The sequence below is a fragment of the Pteronotus mesoamericanus genome, unplaced genomic scaffold (assembly GCF_021234165.1).
Source record: "Pteronotus mesoamericanus isolate MK-2021 breed Mesoamerican mustached bat unplaced genomic scaffold, CSHL_Meso_final contig_263, whole genome shotgun sequence".
In the NCBI taxonomy this organism is placed as follows: Eukaryota; Metazoa; Chordata; class Mammalia; order Chiroptera; family Mormoopidae; genus Pteronotus; species Pteronotus mesoamericanus.
Genome location: NW_026555112.1, coordinates 3,808,545 through 3,829,166, shown reverse-complemented (window position 1 = coordinate 3,829,166; position 20,622 = coordinate 3,808,545). Strand labels below are relative to the sequence as shown.

The 20,622-nt window shown below is 40.0% G+C and overlaps 1 protein-coding gene across 1 annotated transcript; it reads left to right on the top strand.

Moving 5' to 3' along the window:
* The first annotated feature begins 435 nt into the window (after window positions 1–435).
* Window positions 436–20,019, top strand: PWP1 (PWP1 homolog, endonuclein). Its single transcript, XM_054574573.1, has 15 exons — window positions 436–630; window positions 2,761–2,819; window positions 2,947–3,131; window positions 4,646–4,731; window positions 4,836–4,932; window positions 8,017–8,127; window positions 8,942–9,072; window positions 9,869–9,930; window positions 13,787–13,883; window positions 14,457–14,518; window positions 15,725–15,836; window positions 17,461–17,551; window positions 17,642–17,763; window positions 18,683–18,788; window positions 19,677–20,019. The coding sequence occupies exons 1-15, from the start codon at window positions 559–561 to the stop codon at window positions 19,784–19,786; spliced, it is 1,503 nt and encodes a 500-aa protein (XP_054430548.1). The 5' UTR covers window positions 436–558; the 3' UTR covers window positions 19,787–20,019.
* The last annotated feature ends 603 nt before the right edge of the window (window positions 20,020–20,622 follow it).

Genomic DNA, 20,622 nt, shown 5'->3' with positions numbered 1-20,622 from the left:
GCCTCAGGAAAACACGAAGGCTGGGAGTGAATCAGTGTCTGGGCACTGAGATCATCTGAAGGCACTTTCATTTACATGCCTGGTTCACACAGAATCCCGGGTTGTCTACTGGAGCACCCACATGTGACCCCCTCCACATGGTTTGGCTTCCTACAACCATTTATCAGCTTGGTCTACGGAACTGACGGCAAACAAATGTCGGTGGAAACTTGCCTCTGACCCCTAAAATCCCCATTTTATTTATTGCCTCCACGAAGCTCGCAGATACCATCACAGGCGGGACAGTCCTGAAAAGCCCATTCATCGCGCCTCAACACAGTACAGTCTAGCCCGCCTGGATTCCTCGTCCCGCAGCTTCCGCTTCCCACCCTTGCCCCCCCCCTCCCCCCCCCATCGGCGCCTTCGAATGACGTCAGAGCCGGCCGCCGACGCCGCCGGAAATAGTGTCCGCGCCTGCGCTCCCGATTTTCGTCTCGGAGCGTGGGACTAGCGGGTGGTGAGCGCCCCAGTACCGCTACGGCCGAGTCTCTGGCGTGAGGCGTTCGTGACCTGAGGACCATGAACCGCAGCCGCCAAGTGACGTGCGTGGCCTGGGTCCGCTGCGGCGTGGCCAAAGGGACGCCGGACAAGGTAAGGCCTGGTCGTTCACAGGCCGTCGTAGCGGCCTCTTTCAGCGTCCCGAGTTAGCTGGGGAACCCTGACCCGGGACACGCAGTCCTGGTCGGGCTGTTAAGACTGGGCGGGGAGGAGTCGGTTTGGGCCTCATTTTCGTGGTCAAGGCTGCAGCTCCGAGGACCTCGGGGGTCTGGGACTGCGCCTCGTCGCGGCCCTCTCCCCCTAGGCAAGCCCCACCCCAAGCTTCGCGCATGCCTGGACCTCCTGAGCTGGAAGGGGGCAGGTGGTTGCTGAGTGGAACCCTCCCCGCGACCCGCCAGAAGCTTTCGTGACAGCACCGCAACTTCAGCCACGCCCCAGTGTAAATTCAGGATAAGGGAAATCGGGAGCATCTAGGTGCAACTCCCCTTTCCACTCCTGTGCTCGGCGTTGGGAGCAGTAAGCAGGATGAAAGCTGTGGTATAGAAAAATTGCCGTGGAGACTGCATGTCCTGAGGCTGGGAGTTAAGTTAGGAATTTCTTGCAGTAATTCAAGTGAGCTGTTGAAGGGGCAGTGAGGGATAAACGTGACACATGAAGGAAAAACCTGCAGGAGTTAGACACTGGGTCTGTAGCAGAGATGACGATTACATAAATTATTCAACAGGTGTAAGTGTTTTCTGCGTGGAGGCATTGCTCGGGGTAAGTCCCTGTCTGTATGAAGTTTGACATGTGCGTATGTAATATGACCGTGGGAGTAAGCGCTGTGAAGGAAGGGAAAGGGGGTTTGGTTTGAATGTAACTGAGCCAGTGATGACAGACAAGAAAGGTGATAGAGGTGTCGGTGTTTGGGGCGTGGAATTAATAGTAAGGAGGGATTGGAATAGCAACAATGATGTAAATTCCTCAGGGCCCAGACTGTGTGTTTTATTCACCAGTGTTTCTGGTGTTTGGCTCACAGCAGACACTCAATGCATAAGTATAGAATAGGGACAGGAAGTTATCTCATTAAAAATTACTGAGGAAACTAAAAGGTTGTTATTAAAAGGGGGCATATAGCCTTTCAAAGACGGTGGTTTCCAAACGTGTCTGCACATTGTAACCACTTGGAGAACTTCAGGAAATACTGATGCCCGTCCCCCACCCCCAAGTATTGTGGTCTGGAGTGTAGCCTGAAATTATTAAAAGATGCCCAAGTGATTCTGATGTACAGACAAGTTGGGAACCATGGCTTGAAGAGTTTCTAGAAAGAAAAGATTGAAATTACAAAATACTGGAAAGGAAAACCCAGACCATTGGAGAAATTAGAAAATTAAGTATTGTTTAATTAAATTTAAGAACTCCTAGTTTCTGGAGCTATCCAACAATGGAGTGTCACCCCTTGAGAAGATTTCCATATTACTAGAGGCGTTTTGTTATGAACGGGGTGATTCATGCATGCATGCATTCATCAATCATCTGTCATCAAGCATCCCTACCGTGAGCTGAGCACTGAACTGTGCTTGAGCACATGACGACAAGTTGGTTTCTGTCTTCAAGGAGCTTACAGGTGGTGGGGGTGTTCTAACAGGTAATGAGGCCTTGATTACATGAAGGAATGGCAGTTTTAAAGTAGAGAATGAACTCAGTCTTGAACAATGTCCAAATGGAGAATATAAGCAATGAGGAAAGTGGAACTGGAGTATAGGGTTAGAGAAGGGACAGCTTAGAGTAATCCGTTCAGAGGTGGTGGTTTTAGTCTTTAGAATGGATGAGCTTTGCAAGGAACTTGCAGCGTGGTAAGTACTTGCTGTTGATAACAGGGAAAAGAGCAGAAGACCAAGGCAAGGGCACGTGGAGAAGGGTGACCAAGAAGGAGTCAGAGTAATTGGAAGGCAGCGAGGTGGGTCACCCTGGAAGCCAGTTCATACAAATCAGTGTTTTGGGGAAAGACTGAAGAGAGTAAGAGTCGGCTGAATGTGATTTTTAAGCAGCTTCAGGTGGGAAGGGATCTTAAGTGTAAGAACTTGTGAAAGCTCCCATTATATTAATTTAGAGAGTCTGGATTTATTTATTTATTTTGTCTCAAAGTTGTATTTTATGTTAATGTGCAAATTTCTTTTTAATATACTGACTAATAGCAATTTTTTTTCCTATATTATAATGAAATCATTTGCTGTCTTGTAGGTAGAGCTTAGTAAAGAAGAAGTAAAGCGTCTCATTGCTGAAGCAAAGGAAAAATTACAGTAAGTTTAGGCATGTTAATGTTTGTAGTAAAGTCCAGATGAAATGTAAATTTTAAATAATGAAGACAAGGTGGTCTTGTTATTGAGGAGCGCCATTTGGGTGATTTTTTTTTTCCCATTGGCATAGAGAAGAAGGTGGCAGCGAGGAAGAGGAGACAGGTGATCCTTCAGACGATGGCATGCAGAGTGCGCGTACCCAGGCACGACCAAGGGAGGCCTCGGGGGATGGCGACCCAGAGGGCGATAGGACACCGGATGACGACGAGCTGGCCGAGTACGAGTTAGATAAATACGATGAGGAAGGCGACCCAGGTTAGCATTCACTTGCTTGTACTAGTATTTAATCACAAACTCAGGGCGTTAGGTCCTGCTTCTAGGGTTCTAGAGCTTTACTCTGAGATGTTGTTGACAGTCACATCACCTGTCCCAACGCTTGGGCAGACAGCATGTCTCCTAAATTAGCTTAGAAAGTAAGCTGTAACCCACTAACCTAAGATCTTAAAATAAAAAATTAGTATTGCATATTTCTATTTTATTGCAAGTAATGGGTATAATAACCTCTAATGCATTTTTTTCTTCATCTGCAATGAGGGAGGAGTTATTACCTCCATTTTACGGAAGAGAAAACTGAGGCTTACAAAGCTGCAATAACTTTCCCATATCATGCAGCTGGTGAATAATGGGGTTTGGTTTGAACACTATCTGGCTCTAAAGCCTTCATTTTAGTAGAGATGCTCCTCAACTTCCAATGGGATTATGTCCCAATAAACCCATCATAAAATGAAAAATATCTTAATTCAAAAATGCATTTAATACACCTACCAAACATTGTAGCTTAGCCTAGCTGGTTTCTGTTGAATGCATATTGCTTTTGCACCATCAGAAAGTTGAAAAGTTGTAAGTCGAACCATCTGAAGTCAGGGATCAACTGTATACTTGAGTAGATGCAGAGGATATTTTTTTCCATTGGACGCTGGGTTGTTACTGTCCTGCTAGGACAGACTGCCATGGGAATGCAGAGGGAGGCAGAGAGCCCAGCCTAAAGAGATGGCACTCACAAATGCTCCTTAATAACCTCCACAGCTTGCTCAGAGATCACTGGCTCTGTCTGTCTTCATCCAGTAGAAGTTCCCATGTCTTGCTTACCAGATGTTTAAGACTTATCAGTCCTTCATCCTTCAAATAGCTTTCCCTGACAATTAAAAGTATCTTCCTTTTCCTCAGTTTTATGTTACTTGGCGTCAGTTCTATGTCACCCTTGCAGACATGCCATAAAAGAATTCCATTTTGTGGTAAATTTCGTGAAAAAGGCATATAAAATCCCTCTTTCAGATTCATAAAGCAAATTAGCGTACCAGAGGTTCTGAGAAATCTTGCAATAAAGAAACCCATTTAACTTAGTGAAACCTATCATTTTTCAATTTTATTTGACCAGGGAGCTCTTATTTACTCTGTCTATGCCAGTGTTTAGGATAATATCCAGGGTCTCATGGCTGCCTCTCTAACACATTTCAGTAATGATTACAAGGAGCAAGCTAGAGAGTCTGAGTAGAGGTCAGATACCTTCTAACGGAGTTTCACATTTTGATTTAATTCTTTTATTGGGAGATTACGAATTCCAAGTCTATCAGATATGCATTCCAAGGTAAAATATAAATGGCTTTTAAATGCCTATTATTATCCACTGTCTCCTTTCCGAACTGTGCATGACCCAGAGCTAGCTATGAGATCGACGGTGGGATCTAAGTCTAAAGATAGGATGCCTTAGAAAAGACGCTTTTGTCAAAATGCCTTTTTCATTCCCTTCGATTTATGAATTCTTACAGATACTGAAACTCTTGGTGAATCTCTCTTGGGTCTTACAGTCTATGGGAGTAATGACCAAGATCCTTATGTTACCCTGAAAGATACGGTAAATATTTACATGGTGTTACTAATTATCTTTCTTGCATGTTTGACAGACCTTACTGAATATCTGTCTGCTTCCCATCAGTGACTTCTTGTCTGTCCACTTAGGAGCAATATGAACGTGAGGATTTCTTAATTAAGCCCAGTGACAATCTCATAGTTTGCGGTAGAGCTGAGCAGGACCAATGCAATTTAGAAGTACATGGTAAGTGAAACACAGCCCTTGCTAAAAGATTCTAGTCTATTTTAGTGATAGTAGGATAATAACCTTAATAGTTACTTTTATGAATTGTTAAGCATCAGATCCTGCCTTCTCTCATTTAAGTTTGCTACATGGTTAAATTCTACACAGTCTGCAGATTCTTGGTTATTGTGTTTGGGCACACGTAGTCTGTCACTTTGGTACCCAACTTTATGTATGGAACTAGGTCTCCAGGAAGGTTCTAAAAAGGGTTTTTAATCTTTCATTTAAACACTTTTGCCGTTTTTTCACTTTTTTCCCCATTGGAGAAAGCCTGGGCGTAAAACTGTACAAAAATACAAGAAAGAAATATAATCCCATCACTGGCTGGTAACTTCTTAACCTGGCTTTATTTTATACTCTAGTCTCCTTTCTGGCTGCTTTTTCTTTATGAGGCAAAGAGTATACTCAATAGACAGGTTTTTATTCTACTATTTTTTCACAGTCATTTCAGATATTTCCCTTCTTGCAATTCATATTATTATCTTCATAAAAATTGTACACAGAGGCCAGCATTTCCATTTAGAAACCAAAACATCTTGGTCACATTTCTCAGTTCTCAGGGAATGTTTACGTCAAAACCAAACCAGAGGTGACTGCTTTGACTCTGAAGTAGGCGATGATTTGATTTTTTTTTTTTTTGAATTTTTAAATCACATATTTTAATGTTGATATATATTAATCAACAGGCATTAATTGAATGCCTGTTTCCCTGCCCTTCCGTTTCTCTGCACATGTCCGCAGACAAGCCCGTCCTCGCCCAGAGACTTCTCCCCCGGCTCCATTCTATTGATTTGTCTGAAAATTTTGAAGCTTCAGTGAGATTATTAGGCTAAGGCCTGCTATAAGAAGCACAGTTTGAAAATTAAAACCTTCAAATTTAATGTTTATTGGCATCTTCTAGGTTTTTTTGTCATTTATTTATGGGGTTGAATTTCTGTAACTTCACAGTCTTTAAAGCTGCCTACAGGAAGTCTAATGAATAGGCTGTTTTTATACCATGGCCCATTGTGATCTATTTATAAAATCAGAAAAGCTTTAAATTGCAGGTATTTCAACATGAAGTTTTTCACCTAATTATCTTTGAACTTCTTATGTATTTCACATGAAAACGATATTGGTGACATTTTTAAAAGATCAATTCTAATTTCAAAGAATTAAAACTATTGCAGTTTGTCATCACTGATTTTTATACATTCTCATGTGAAAACTTATTATGGTCATTCCTTCAAATTTAGCGAGTGCCAGAGAGGAGTAGAGAAGTTAAAGTAAAGCAATTGTATTCTTACTTCCTTCTAAGTTAGGTCATTCAAGATACGTTATTTTGATTTGATGGGAAGCTCCAAGTTCTCCAGCAATCCCTATTCAAGAATAATTTCAAAATTGCATTCTAAACTTGATTTGAATGTTGATCTGATATGGTAAAAATTAGGAGATTATTTTGAAGCATCAGTATCGTTTTTATTTTAACCGTAGGCTGAATACATTGACTACAGCTGAGGTTCTTATAGGACCACAAGCTAATCATTTTGAACATTCATTCTCATCCTGAGTAATATGATGTAACAGTACATGGAACTGGCTGATCCCAGGATCTATCCCAGAAGCAGAGGTCTGAGGAATAAAAATCTTTAGGTTATAGTATTAACATTTCTTCTAACAAAAAGCATGTTTGGGGGAAATTTCTGATCTATCTGAGGTCTAGTTTATCAGTGTTTCATTGTGTAATTTTTAAAAAACTTCTTAGTCATTGAGTTTAACAGTATTTTTTGCTTTACAATTTTATTTATTTTTAGAGAGGAGAAGGATGGGAGAGAGAGAGAGAAAGAAATATCAGTGTGTGAGAGAAAAACATTGATTGGCCACGTCCTGCATGCCCTGCAACCAGGGATCTGGCCTGCAGCCCAAGCATGTGCCCTGACTGGGAATCAAACCAGTGACTTTTTGGTTTGCGGGACAGTGAGCAACTCACTGAGTCACACCAGCCAGGGCATTAACTTTTTTTTCAATATTAAATAAGTAATTTTGCCAAGCATTTAGATTTCTAAATATTCATTCTCTCTTTTTAGTCCTGTTTTTCACTTGTTCTTTTCGACTTACAGCTAGATAAACCTTTAAAAGATAAAATAAGACAGTCATGCTCTGCTTAATGAGGGGATATGTTCTGAGGAATGCACCATGAGGTGATTTTGTTGTTGTGCAAACATCACAGTGCACTTCACAAACCGAGGTACAGCCTGTTGCCCCCTAGGCCGCAAGCCTGTACAACATGCTACTAAACAGCACCCCATGAGATTAAATCAAGCACAAGAGGAAATGATGCAATTAAGAGATGGAGTAAACCTGAAATATATGAGGCTGCTGCCAGATTAACACAGCATACGGCTTCACATCAAAGTTTTTGTAGTAAGTAGAAAGAGAACACTCTAAAGTAACAGTAAAAAGTATAGTAAGTGTATAAACCAGTAACATAGTTAATGATTATCAAGTATTATGTACTGTGCATAATGTATGTGCAGTTTTTATACGGCTGGCAGTGCAGGTTTGTTTTACACCAGCATCGCCACAAACATGAGTAACGCATCGCACTGCGATGTTATATGCAGCTCTAGGCAATAGGAATTACTCACCTCCATTATAATCTCATGGAACTGCTGTTAAATGTTTGGTCTGTTGTTGGCTGAAACGTTGTTCTACAGGGCATGACTGGGCTCCTTACAGAGACTGTATGAGGATTTATTTTGTGTAACGGGTGAACCAGAAGATAGGACCGTTTTAGCCAGTGAGCATGCAGATGGTATATTCAGGCAGATGTTAATTCTCTGTGAGTGTTCTAGTTCCCATTTGGGGCACACGAGGTGATGACAATCTATTAGACGTGAAGACATTTTGCCTAGCAGTGACAACTTGGCAATTTCCTTTCACGTCATCAAATGCTTCCTTTTAAGCATGTACCACCTGCTGGCTTAAAAGGGAGAGTCTGTTCTTTTGAGTCAGATGTGATTTCCTATTCTGATGCATTAAAGCCTCTTTTCTCAAACTTTGCAGTTTATAATCACGAAGAAGATTCTTTTTATGTACACCATGACATACTGCTGTCTGCATACCCTTTGAGCGTGGAATGGCTGAATTTTGATCCTAGCCCAGACAGTTCTACTGGTAATTAGAAAACTTAAGATTGCACAATGGTTCCTAGTCTTATGTGCTTTTCCTAGCCACATAAGTTATGTATTCTGTATAAATGTTTTCAGAATTGTTGTCGTTTTATGAAGTTAGCATTTTATGAAGTTGTAGTTATATAATCCTTAAAATGCAATCATGTAATTGTTTTGGGTCGCTGTGTCTATACAATTGACATAGGAAGAAGATTAGGGCCTGAGAGCATTTTGTACTGCAGAATTGTGTGCTGGTCTCATACCAACCCACTGTAAAATGGAGTGGTGTGCCTGATGTTATCATCTTGAATTTAGGGGCATCACCCTTTTCAGAAAACACCAGTTAAAATCAAAATGAAGAGAGAATTGGGTTCTCATGGTAGTCTTTTTAGCCAAAGCTGCACATTACTGGTTGCCCCGTCCTGTTTCTTAATAAGGGTAAAATCTGATAATACTCATAACTTTACATCTCATTTACAAAGGTTATTCACATTCCTGATCTGATCAGATCCTTGACCTCGCAGGTTTTTGTTCTCATTAGCTGAGTAAGGACCTTGGGGCCAAGGGACGGGGCCCTTGTTACTGAGACCCCAAGAACCAGCGGCCCCGTATTGGCATCATCTGGGAGCTGGTTAGACATGCAGCCATGGGGCCCCACCCAAGAGCTCCTGAATAGAATCTGCATTTTAACAACACTCAGGTGATATGTATTGCAGACGAGTTAGAGAAACTGCTCTAAGCAACTGCTCATTCTACAGTGTTGTGTATGTCATCAGAAGTAATTTTATAAGTCATAAATACGTCATCTCCTCCTGTAGGAAATTATATTGCTGTGGGAAACATGACCCCCGTTATTGAAGTGTGGGACCTTGATATAGTGGACTCTTTAGAGCCAGTCTTCACACTTGGAAGTAAGCTATCAAAAAAGAAGAAAAAGAAAGGAAAGAAGGTAAGCAAGTTAATATTTAAACTCCAGTGATAAACAGGTTTGTGTCCTGGGGTTGCGGGGAGGAGGGACAAGAACATACACTTTTTCAGTTAGACACTTTTGGTGTCTAATTGAACAGGCCAGATGGTTAAAAAGTGGCAGTTTTTAGTTTCAAAAAGCTCATCAAAGGGAAAATTGACTTCTGCATAAAACCTGTTCACACATTATTCCTTATACAAAACAGTTTACTCTCAGGTTGATTTCATTTATAGCAACTATTCACACTCATATGCTTGTTTTGAACTTTTAAAAAATTTCTATTTAACCTTGAGTATGTTGAATTCTAAACATCCATGTATTAATTCCTGTAGCTTTTAAACTGGTAAGTTTTGGACAGGGGCATTGATTTGTAGAATAATAGAACGTAGATTAAGATCTACTAGAGTTTCTTCTCTGAAGAAAATTTATCATTGCTCTCTAAAGAAACAGGAAGACAAGGTGTTTCCTTAATTCTTAGGTTTTCTTAAGATCAGAACAGTTAGTCCTGCTAGGTGGCTCAGTTGGTTGTAGCAGCATCCTGTACACCAAAAGGTTACAGGTTCAGTCCCCAGCTGGGGCACATACAGAAGGCAACTCATGTCTGTCAGTTGGTCTGTGTGTGTCTCTTTCTTTAAAAAATCAGTAAACATATCCTCGGGCAAGAATTTAAAAAAAGAAAAGATCAGAACAGTAATCTTAAGATTTAAAGAATCTTTCAAATTAACATTTTTATTTTGGGGGGACCTTAATACAAAAAGTAATTAAACGATAATTACAGAGTTCTTCAGCAGAAGGGCATACTGATGCTGTCCTGGACCTTTCTTGGAATAAGCTGATCAGGTAAAAAGAATTAACATTTGAAGATTTCTAAAGGACTGTAACCATTGTGATTTAACCTCATGCCCATGTTGTGTGTTGCAGATCTTTGTGTCCATGTTTTATTTTTCTTTGCTGCACTATACACTGACACTTCCGTTGCTTCCAGGTCTTGTTGTGAATAATGTTGCTATTATTCACCAGATGTGAATAGCAAGGGTATACAAGTACGTGTTAGAGTCTCTTCTTTCAGGTCGTTTGAATAAATGTACCCAGAAGTGAAATTGCTGGATCGTAATTCTGTTTTTACCTTTTTGTAGAACCACCATACTGTTTTCTATAGCAGTTCACCATCTTCCAGTCTCACAAGGTTCTAGTTTCTCTACATTCCTGCCAGTACTTGTTACTTTTGTTTTTGTTTTGTTTTTATAGTAGGCATCCTTATGGTTGTGAAGTGATATTCATTGTAGTTCTGGTTTGCATTCCCTTAATGATTAGTGATACTAAGCATCTTTTCAAGTGCTTACTGGCCATTTGTATACATCTCTAGGAGAATGCCAGTCAGGTTCTTTGACCATTTTAAATTGGGTTATTTGGCTTTTTATTGTTAAGTTTTAGTTTTTTATGTATTCTAGATATTTATCCCTTATCAGATTTATGATTTACAAATATTTTCCCCTATTCAATGGGTTGCCTTTAACTCTTCATGGTGTCCTTTGCACATCATTTTAATTTTGATGCAGTCTATTTTATTTTTACTTTTGTTTCCTGTGCTTTTTATGTTACATCCAAGAAATTATTGCCAAATTCACTGTCATGAAACTTTTCCCCCAAGAGTTTAAAGGCTCTTAGATATTAGGTCTTTGATCCATTTTGAGTGAATTTTTGTATATGGGATAAGATAAGCGTTCAACTCTGTTCTTTTGCATGTGTCATGCACATAGTCTTTATACTTAAAGAATAATTATCCCAAAAGCCATTTTCTTCAGAGCGTAGTTGGTTTGAGGGGAAGGCAAGAAAGGTAAGCATTAGGTTGAGTACAGGTTATTTTGGGGGTAAGAACAAACTGGATTACCCAAGACACATTCACTGAGCATTTTTATTACACTGGACACTTTGTAATTGTAGATTCTAAGGATCCCAGAGTGCCAGTTTACCAAAGGATATCCTGTCTTGCTTGTAATCAGATTTCTTCAGAGTTACACCATTTGGGGAAATGGACATGAGAAAGTCATTCAGGTTAATATTTCCCAAATGTAGCTGCAAATCAGAATCTTCTAGGTAACCCTTTAGTGTAAGTTCCTGGGCCAGATCCCCCCAGAATTGAGTCAGTAGGTCTATAGCAGGGACCCAAACCTGTTGGGTTGGGTTGGTTTGTTTGTTTGTTGGCTTCCACAGGTAAATCTGATACTGCCAGGCTAAGAGCAGCTATTAGGGCTTTGTCTGAATTCGGCCTGTCTTGGCTAAATGGGCAGATAAGTAAGAGATCTAATAATGAGTGTACCATGCTTTTAGGAACCTACTCTTATTTACAAATCTGAACTGTCACTCATTACATACACTCAGTTCGTACAGCAGCTGTTACTTTGGGTAACTGGAAGTTTGTTCTTAATGGAGCCCCTATGGCTATTCCAACTGATTTATCCATTCCTTTCCTGGCTTCGGCTCCCTAGTTCCATTTAGTCCATTATCAGCACCTGTCCTGCTCCATCTGCGCTCAGATCTGATTCCAATGCCATGTGTTTCTTTGTTCCTTAGCACTTGTCTCTCCATCTTAATTTCGACCTTGATTCTACTTTCCCCTCTCCTTACTGAAAAAGTGCAGAATACTTTAAAGTACTTCCCATACTGTGGTACATAGAGTTTGGGATTATGCTGAGAAATAACATGTTGACATTCTGTGAGGACCTTGGTTTCTGGTAAAATGGTTCCAGGAACAAAGTGCACGTTCTCTGCTAATTCACACTCTAATCGGAGTGCTCCTCTTGGGGTGTAATGTCCAGAAGTTGTTGTTTTTGTTTGTTTTTTTCTTTATTTTCAAGCTTCATTTGTTTTTAAGCTTCATACAGTAAGAACTTTAACGCGGAGGAATCTCAGATGTTTTTGGAGTAACTAGGATGAAAAATGTACTGTGAAATTTTAACTCTTGCTCTTGGCGGGCATTGTATATAAATAAACTAGTTACTGGGAATTTAAGTTAACATTTAATCTCTGAAATGCCAAGGACTTAAAACACTCATCAGGGGTCCGGTACCTCTCAGTCATTCAGGTACAGGCATGGCAGCCCCTTGAGGTTGGTTGCGTCGTTCTTGCGGGCAGGCAAAGAAGTGGGACTTAACCTGAAGTCTCACAGCTAGTCACAGGCAACACCAAGAGTTAATTTTACATTTTCTGGGCTGTGTTCTGTTAAAACTACATTAGCAGCACTTGATCCCTAAAAAGTAAAGAATATTGAATTTTTCCTGTTAATAGCATTTAATGCTTTAAAAAAAAGTTGATGTAAATTCTCAGATCATACAATTCTCTGGTTTTTAGTATATTCACAAAGTTGTGCAGCCACCACCATGAGCTAATTCCACATTTTTATCAATGCAAAAAGCAGTCTGTGCGCGTTCGCGGTCGTCACTCACTGGCCTGTCCCTCTGGCCCCGGGCAGCCACTCATCTGGTTTCTCTCTCTCTGGATTTGCCCGTTATGGACAATTCCTAGAAATGGAATCATATACTGCGTGGGCATCTGTGCCTGGCTTCTGTCAGCACAGTGCGTTCAATGTTGTATGTCTTAGTGCACGTTGTAGTATAATTTAGTACATCTTTTCTTTTTATTGCTGAATAGTATTCCCTTATATGGATATGCCACATTTTTGTGTATCTTTTCACCAGTTCATGGACATTTGGTTCGGTTTTACTTTTTGTCTATTATGAATAATGCTGTTTTAAACATTTGTGAACAAATTTTTGCATGGACAAATGTTTTCATTTTCTTCAGTATATGTCTAAGAGTATAATTGCTGGGTTATAAGATAGAGTGTCTATACTGTTTATATTCCCACTGCATTGTAGGCAACTTACTAACACTTATTATCGTCTGACTTTTTCATTATAGCTATTCTATGAGTATGAAGTGGTATCCCACTTTTTTAATTTTCATTTCCCTAATGACTGATTGTGTTGAGCATCTTTTCACGTGCTCATTGGCCATTTTTATATGTTCTATAGAAAAATATCTATTCAGATCCTTTCCTCATCTTCTAATTTGTTTTATTTCTTTTTTTATTATTTGGCTGAAAGTTCTTTATATACTCTAGATCAGTGATTTTCAGCCAGTGTGCCACAAGAAGTTTTAAGACATACAGTACCTGGCTATATGTCAGGGGCACTGACCTCTTTCCCCTTAGACTGTCTCTTCATTCTTTTCTGTTAATTGGATGCCAGTACCACTCTGTTTGATTACTGTAGCTTTTCAGTCAGTTTTGAAATCAAACTGATTTTATCCAACTTTGCTCTTCCTTTTCAGATTATTTTGGCTATTTTGGATCCCTTGCATTTCCATATGAATCTTAAATCCAGCTTGTCAGTGTCATTCAAAAATGTCAACTGGGATTTTGAAAGGGATTGGTTTAATCTGTAGGTCAATCTATAGATGGCAGTATTTCTGTCTTAACAATATTAAGTCTTCCAGTACATAAACATGGAATATCTTTGTTAATTTAGATACTCTTTTTCTCATATTCTGTCTTTTATAGTTTTTGTCATGTCTTGAGAATTCCTTTTATTAAATTTATTCCAAAGTATTTTTTTGATGCTGTTATAAATGGAATTTTGACATTTAATGCTCTTGATCTTAAAAGATTACCTTACTTGTTTCCTCCATTTCTCAGAAATGTGCTGGCAAGTGCATCAGCTGACAACACTGTAATTCTGTGGGATATGTCCTTGGGGAAACCAGTAGCTAGCCTTGCTGTACACGCAGACAAGGTAGGATGATTTAGTGGGTAAAAGGGATTCTAAAAGATCTAAGGCAAATATTGGTTACAAATAATATCTAAAATTTATGTATGGATTTTTGTGAACTACAGAGCACTTTGACATTCCCTCTCCTTGGATCGTTTACAAAGCCCTGTGTGGCTTTGTAAAGTGTAAGTTATACTTATAACTACCCAGTTTTGCAAGAGATGCAAAACTTAGGTACAGAAAGGTGAAGTGACAGGAAACATCAGTGCTTTCTAACATACTTACAGAGGCTCCCAGAAATACACTGTGGCACTTCTGGAGCACATAGAAGTGCCCAGACACGTCGGACCACTCCTCCTTTTTCTTAATAGATTAACATTTAAGAGATTACATATATTGGTGAACACAATTTGGGGAATGCTGTGTTATTCCTTAAATGTCAGCCTTTATTTAGAAATATGTTTTGTCCTTCTGATCATGCCCTACACTTATGTTCCTTTACATAACACTAAATATCAAAGAGAAAAATTTATAAACATACTGCCAAATTGATTCTCACCAAACAAACAGATCTGTGCATTTGTGTCTTCATTTTAGGTCCAGACCCTACAGTTTCATCCATTTGAAGCACAGACTCTGATTTCTGGATCATATGATAAGTAAGAAAGCCTTTCAGGAATTGTTGCTACTGTTTTTATCCTCTTGAACTAATTCAGAGAGTATTCAGTATCACTTGATACTCAGAAAATGCAGCACTGAGGCACTTAGGTGTTTAAATCTTTAGTAATATTTATTTGTCTCTGTCAGTTGTGGTCCTTTCAGCCTGCAAGGGGATGTGGTTCTGTCATGGTAACAGAGCTTATAACTAGCAGCTACTTTGATTTTTAGAGGGTTTTTGAGTTAACCATTTCTGTGAAACAGGCCATCCCAAAATTCGGTGACTTAGAACAGTAAACTTATTTCATATGCCTCTGCAAGACCGAGCTAGTCTAGTCTGTATTCAACTGGTGGCTCTGCCAGTCTTGGTTTGCTTAGACTGGGCCGTGGAGACTGGGCACTCTGCTCGTGTTTCATACCCTCATGGGACCAGCGGGCTCGGTCCTGGCGAGGTTGACAGCTCAGGCAGAGATGCGAAGGCCTCTTGAGGCTTAGGGTGAGAACTAGGACACTTAGGTCTTATTCTCTGGGCCAAAACAGATCACATGGAGTGTGAAGTGAACTCTGCCTTTTATGGGAAGAGCTTCCACATCATTGGCAGAGGTCATGGATATAGGGAGATGTGAAGAATTGGTCCCGCTAGTCTGCTACAAGGGGGTTTCCAGTCACATGTGCTGCTTTTCACAGATTGGATCTGGAGATGGGACAGATGGTTAGTAGAAACAGAAGCCATGTCTTTATTTTGATTCCTTGTCCTTTCAAACAGTGCTATGTTAACATTTTTTAGTTGGGATTCATGCAAAATTAGAAAAGTGTCTGTTGGTTCCCCCAACCTGCTATACAGAACCTGCTGTAGAGAGTAAGTATGACTGAGACATGGGCTGTCTGGCTCTGAGCACTACTAAGGAAGGGAAATGAAAAATTGTCGTGGTCTTTTGGAAAGAGAGATTGTTCATCTTGAAAGTGGAGGATTCAACTTGGAAAAGGTTAAGGTCACAATGACATCCAGAGCCACTGGTCCCTTCAAGTGACAGTCTACCAAAATTAGTGAAAACTCATCTTTTCTACTTCATTTTGGAACCTCAAAGCAGACTTTAAATAATTGGTCCCTGACTTCAGTGTTTTATTACCATGTCATTAAAAATAGACTTAAAACATACAGGAGAATTGGAACTCTAAAAGCCCCAATTCTGCCTTCACGTGTGCAGGTCAGTGGCTTTGTATGATTGCCGAAGTCCAAAAGAAAGCCATCGCATGTGGCGATTCAGTGGGCAGATTGAGAGGCTGACTTGGAATCACTTTTCACCTTGTCATTTTTTGGTAAGACTGCCTACTACCATGTTGCTTATCCAGGTTACTAATGCTTACTTTTTTTAACACCATTGTAGAGAGACTATCTGAAAATCTTTTTCTGTATTAATAATGTGAAGTATTTGGGTTTTCGGGTTAAAAGTAAAGTTTTCAACAACAGAACGATGGATCAGCCACTAAAAATAGTAAACATGTAATGATTTTGCTAATTTTCAACCATTCCAAAGTGTGGGCATATTTTATTTTGATCATTTTATTGTGTTTTTTGAAATACTTAATGTGGTTAATTTTATGTTTTTAAAATTTTAAGTGCTAGTACTTAAATGGAAGTCCAGTACTGAGAACACTGTAATTAAATAGGCTAGTGTTCTTATAGAAAGATTTTTAAAAAATTTAAGATCTTTCTATAAATACCCTAAATGTCTGTAGGATGACAGTTTTCTATGTAGTATCCAGCTATTCCATTGATACTTCAGTCCATGGAGAGATGAAATCCTGGCTTTCGTTCAGAGGGGAACAGTAGTTAAAGGAATTGTGATACATCCATGCTATTTCCTAATTTTCCTAAAGTAAATGTGTAGTGCTTCGTAAATGAAGGAAAGAGTTCTTTATAAAAGCTTTCTTGAAATGTGGACTTTAAAAGGTTCCCGAAGTAAAGATTCTGACAGCACTTACTCTCAGCTCTGTGCACAGACCCGCACACAGTTCCCAGCTGAGCTCCGTTAAGCCAGATCAGGAGTGAAGTCCCAGTTGTAGCTGAGTGTTGTGTTGTACTTTGGCTCTCAACAGCCAAGCACACACATTTCCTGAGGTTATTTGCTAATAAATGGTGACTGGTACTCAAACCATAAATATTTAAGGAAATGGGAAGTAATCAAAATAAAATGGTTTTGTCTCAGGGTGAAAACCCCTCCCTTCCACTTTTGTCCCCATCCATGAGCCAGTCTTCAAGACTGTATCAGTTGTCCTTTTTTTCCCTCTTCCTGTACTGGCTGTAGCTCCTGGCCTGCATATACTCCCAAGTCTCTCCCCCATCCTTGACTAAGTCTGTTTCTTAATTCCTTCGTTTCTTCTCCCTATCTTGCAAGTGTTAAGACCCACTGTAATCTACTCTTCATTCCTTATCTGATTGACTCCACCAAAATATTAAAAGCGTTCATCATGCCTCTCTTCAGAAGCCCCATTTCCTTGGCTTTCCTGACATTCTTCGTTCCTCCCCCTCCCTTTTTGATTCCTCTGTGAGCGCCTCCTCAGCCGGTACCTAACGTGGCCTTGCTCTCCAGGCTTCTGTCCTCAACACACGGGTCTTTTAAATCCACACTCCCAGGGCGCGCCCCCTCTGTTCTCACGGGGGCGACCGCCGCCTCTGTGCTTCGCCTCTCCAGCCCTAGCGCCCAACGCTCCCGCAGCTCCCCCCTTACACCCAGTCGCCTAACGGACTGGCAGCTGGATCAGTCCGTGGAAGAGCAAACTCAGCTTTTCCCCAAGTGAATTCTTTCTGTCCACAGTAACTTTTGATAAGCTCCTCAGGTAAGTCAAGTATATGGCCGATTTTCACTATAATTTGTACTGTTTATCCACTGTTAAATTTTATTGTCACACAGCACGATCTTGCCTTTTTTACCCTTTCCAGGCCAGTACCGATGATGGCTTTGTATATAACTTGGATGCGCGTTCAGATAAGCCAATTTTTACACTTAATGCACACAATGATGAAATCTCTGGTGAGCAAGAATGGTGTTTTTCATTTCTATTAAATTATGATGATAAGCCTGTATTTTAAAGTCACAGTCTCTGAACTAATCTTCCTGTAGGTCTAGATATCAGCAGTCAAATCAAGGGTTGTCTTGTGACTGCATCAGCAGACAAGTATGTGAAGATCTGGGACATATTAGGAGATAGGCCAAGTCTTGTTCACTCCAGGGACATGAAAATGGTAAGACTCTCCCGGGGCGTCTTTGTTTTGTTTCTGACCTATGTTGTTTGTCTTTCTCCAGGAATCATTGCATTAAATATGGATTTGTTGGGGAAGTTAATTTTGATCTTGGACAAATTTGGTGAGAATTTTATGACTTAGGATAGTTTAGTGGGTAATCAGTTACTATCTGATTCCCTTTCTAACTCACATGATTAACACGTCGTTGGTAAGAAAAAGAGGTGTGGGGAGAACATTTTCTAGGGCACCAGTGGAATGGCCACATTTTTTCACCCTAAACTCCGTGCCATGCAAGGAAATCTTGAATCTTTAGGACACCATAGCTGTTCGGGTTAGTTTATCACCTCTTTGCATAACTAGTTATGATCATACTGTAATTGATTACTATATAGTGGCAAAAATTTTAGAAATAATGAATTCATTTAGCAAATACTTACTGCATACCTACTCTATGCCAGGCACTATTAAATTGCAGACATAGAACACTGTACAACTATTTGAATATATGTTTTGTGTGCAAATATTTGTGGAAAGGTAGGTTAAAGGAGGAATTTTTATACCATCGTTGCTTTAAAAAAAATTAAAAATAATTAGCCAATTACATTTATTAAGAAATCTGTAATAGAATGACAGTTGGAGATAAGAGACCTGAATGGTCATATCGTACACATGTCCTCAGAATGTCTATCATGCTGAACTTCTCTGGCTTCCTATTGTAATATTATTTCCAACTGGACTGTGGCCTGCCTTTGCAGAAGGCTTCAGAGAGATACTGGCAAGTTGGTTTTGAGTAACTGTCCAAATCAGGTTTTACACTTAATGTACACAATGCAAACGGGTTTTTATAGGCAGGAGTAGGGGTCCACATTAGGGTTCTCATAAAGATTGAAATCACTGACCTTCTCTCCTCTTCTCCCAGGGAGTTCTCTTCTGTTCTGCCTGTTGTCCTGATTTCCCATTTATTTATGCCTTTGGAGGTCAGAGAGAAGGGCTTCGGGTCTGGGATATAAGCACAGTCTCTTCGGGTAAGAATCTTAATTTCCTGCCTTTTCTGAGTGAACTCTGTAACAGTGTGTGGCTCGAATACATCAGGTAGATAGCAAAGGTAGGTCCTGTGTTCATCTATGGAGTAGTTTGCTTAGGAAATAGCCAGGATGAAATGTAATTCGGAAATGTTCACAAATAATTTTGTCTTTATACTTTAAATGCAGGTCATTTAAAAATATCTTTATGACAAAATTTAAATTTTAAAATGAAAAGATTTAAATGAGAAAGCTGGAAGGAAATGCAGCATAGTCTCAAAGAATGTCCCTCTTTCCAGTGTGAACAGATCCGCCTTTTTCAACTACTTTGAAATCTGCTCCCCTCTACAGAATCAGAAATCTACAGAACCTGCTCCCCTCATGGGGCCCCTCCCTTCCTGGGAGCCTGGCCGCTTATTTCTTACTTTGAGGTAGTCTGGTTTGTCCTGTAAACACGGAGCCCTACTATGATTCCTGAATCTTCCCTTCTGAATAAAGAAAGAGTCCTAAATCCAAGAGTTCTATGTATACGTGATACACAGATAGATGGAAGAAAGTAGGAAGCTATCAGAATAATGGGAGGATAGAGTCTTTATTATAAGGGATGAGAAATTTGTTATAAAGGTGAATTAGATAAATCCAGGGAAAGGCAAAAGACTATATAGAAAAAAAGTAGGCCAATTTAAAACATGATTAACCTCATTCAGAACATTAACTTGAACTTCTGAGTTGGTTACATACTTTCCCATTTTACTAAGTGTTAAATATATTTTCATAAAATTTCTACATTAGGGTAGAGAAATTGCTCACTTATACATTTTAGTCTTTTTATAATTTATAGTCGTTTAATTTTCTTATCTAGTAATTTCTTACCTATTTATTGTGTTTTAGTAAATGAAGCATTTGGAAGACGAGAGAGGCTCGTTCTTGGTAATACAAGGAATTCATCTATTAGTGGCCCTTTTGGGAGCAGGAACTCAGAAACACCCATGGAATCTTAATGAAGATCATACAACCTCCTGTTTTGTTTACCTTACCTCCACGTTTAAAAAAGCTGGCCTGAACTGTCCCATGTGTAGAGACAAGCAGAATTCACTCCCTGACACTGCTCTCCGCGGCTCTGGTGGCAGTGAAGCAGGGCCGATCTTTGTGCTTGCTGTTCGAGCATGTAGTGTATACGGTTCCTGTTGTAGTCTCCTTGGAAAGGGTAATAAAGAAGGTTTTTCAAAAATAATTCCTTAAATATGCCATCTCTCACAGGTAATCTAAATTTGTAAAATAGCCAGTAATTTATAGAATTTTTTAGAAAGAGAAAAATCCTGTAATCGCAACAGATGGGTAAACCCAGGCCCAGAAGAGCTGTGGTTTGGCCAAGACTGCGCAGTAGGCCAGAAACAGAAGCAGGCGCCCCAAGGAGTGCACTTTCCAAACTGACTGCTCTCCAGCTAATACTCATGACTTAGAAGTGTTCTCAGTGCTATTGGTTGGTAACTAGATTAAAAATGGTGCCCTGGCTGGTGTGTGGCTCAGTGGATTGAGCTCTGGCCTGTGAACCGAAAGGTCTCTGGTTTGATTCCTGGTCAGGGCATGTTCCTAGGTTGCAGGCCAGGTCCCCATTTGGGAGTGTGCAACAGGCAACTGATCATTGTTTGTTTCCCTTTCTTTCTCCCTCCCCTCTCTAAAAATAAATTGTAAAAATCTTAAAAAAAAAAAAGGGGGGGGGCATGCCTTTCTTTTCCCCTCAGCAAGACAGATTTATCAGAGATGTTACAGAAGTGTCAATCTAGCAAGAGAATATAACATTCATAAATTTTACGCACCCAACATAGGAGCACAT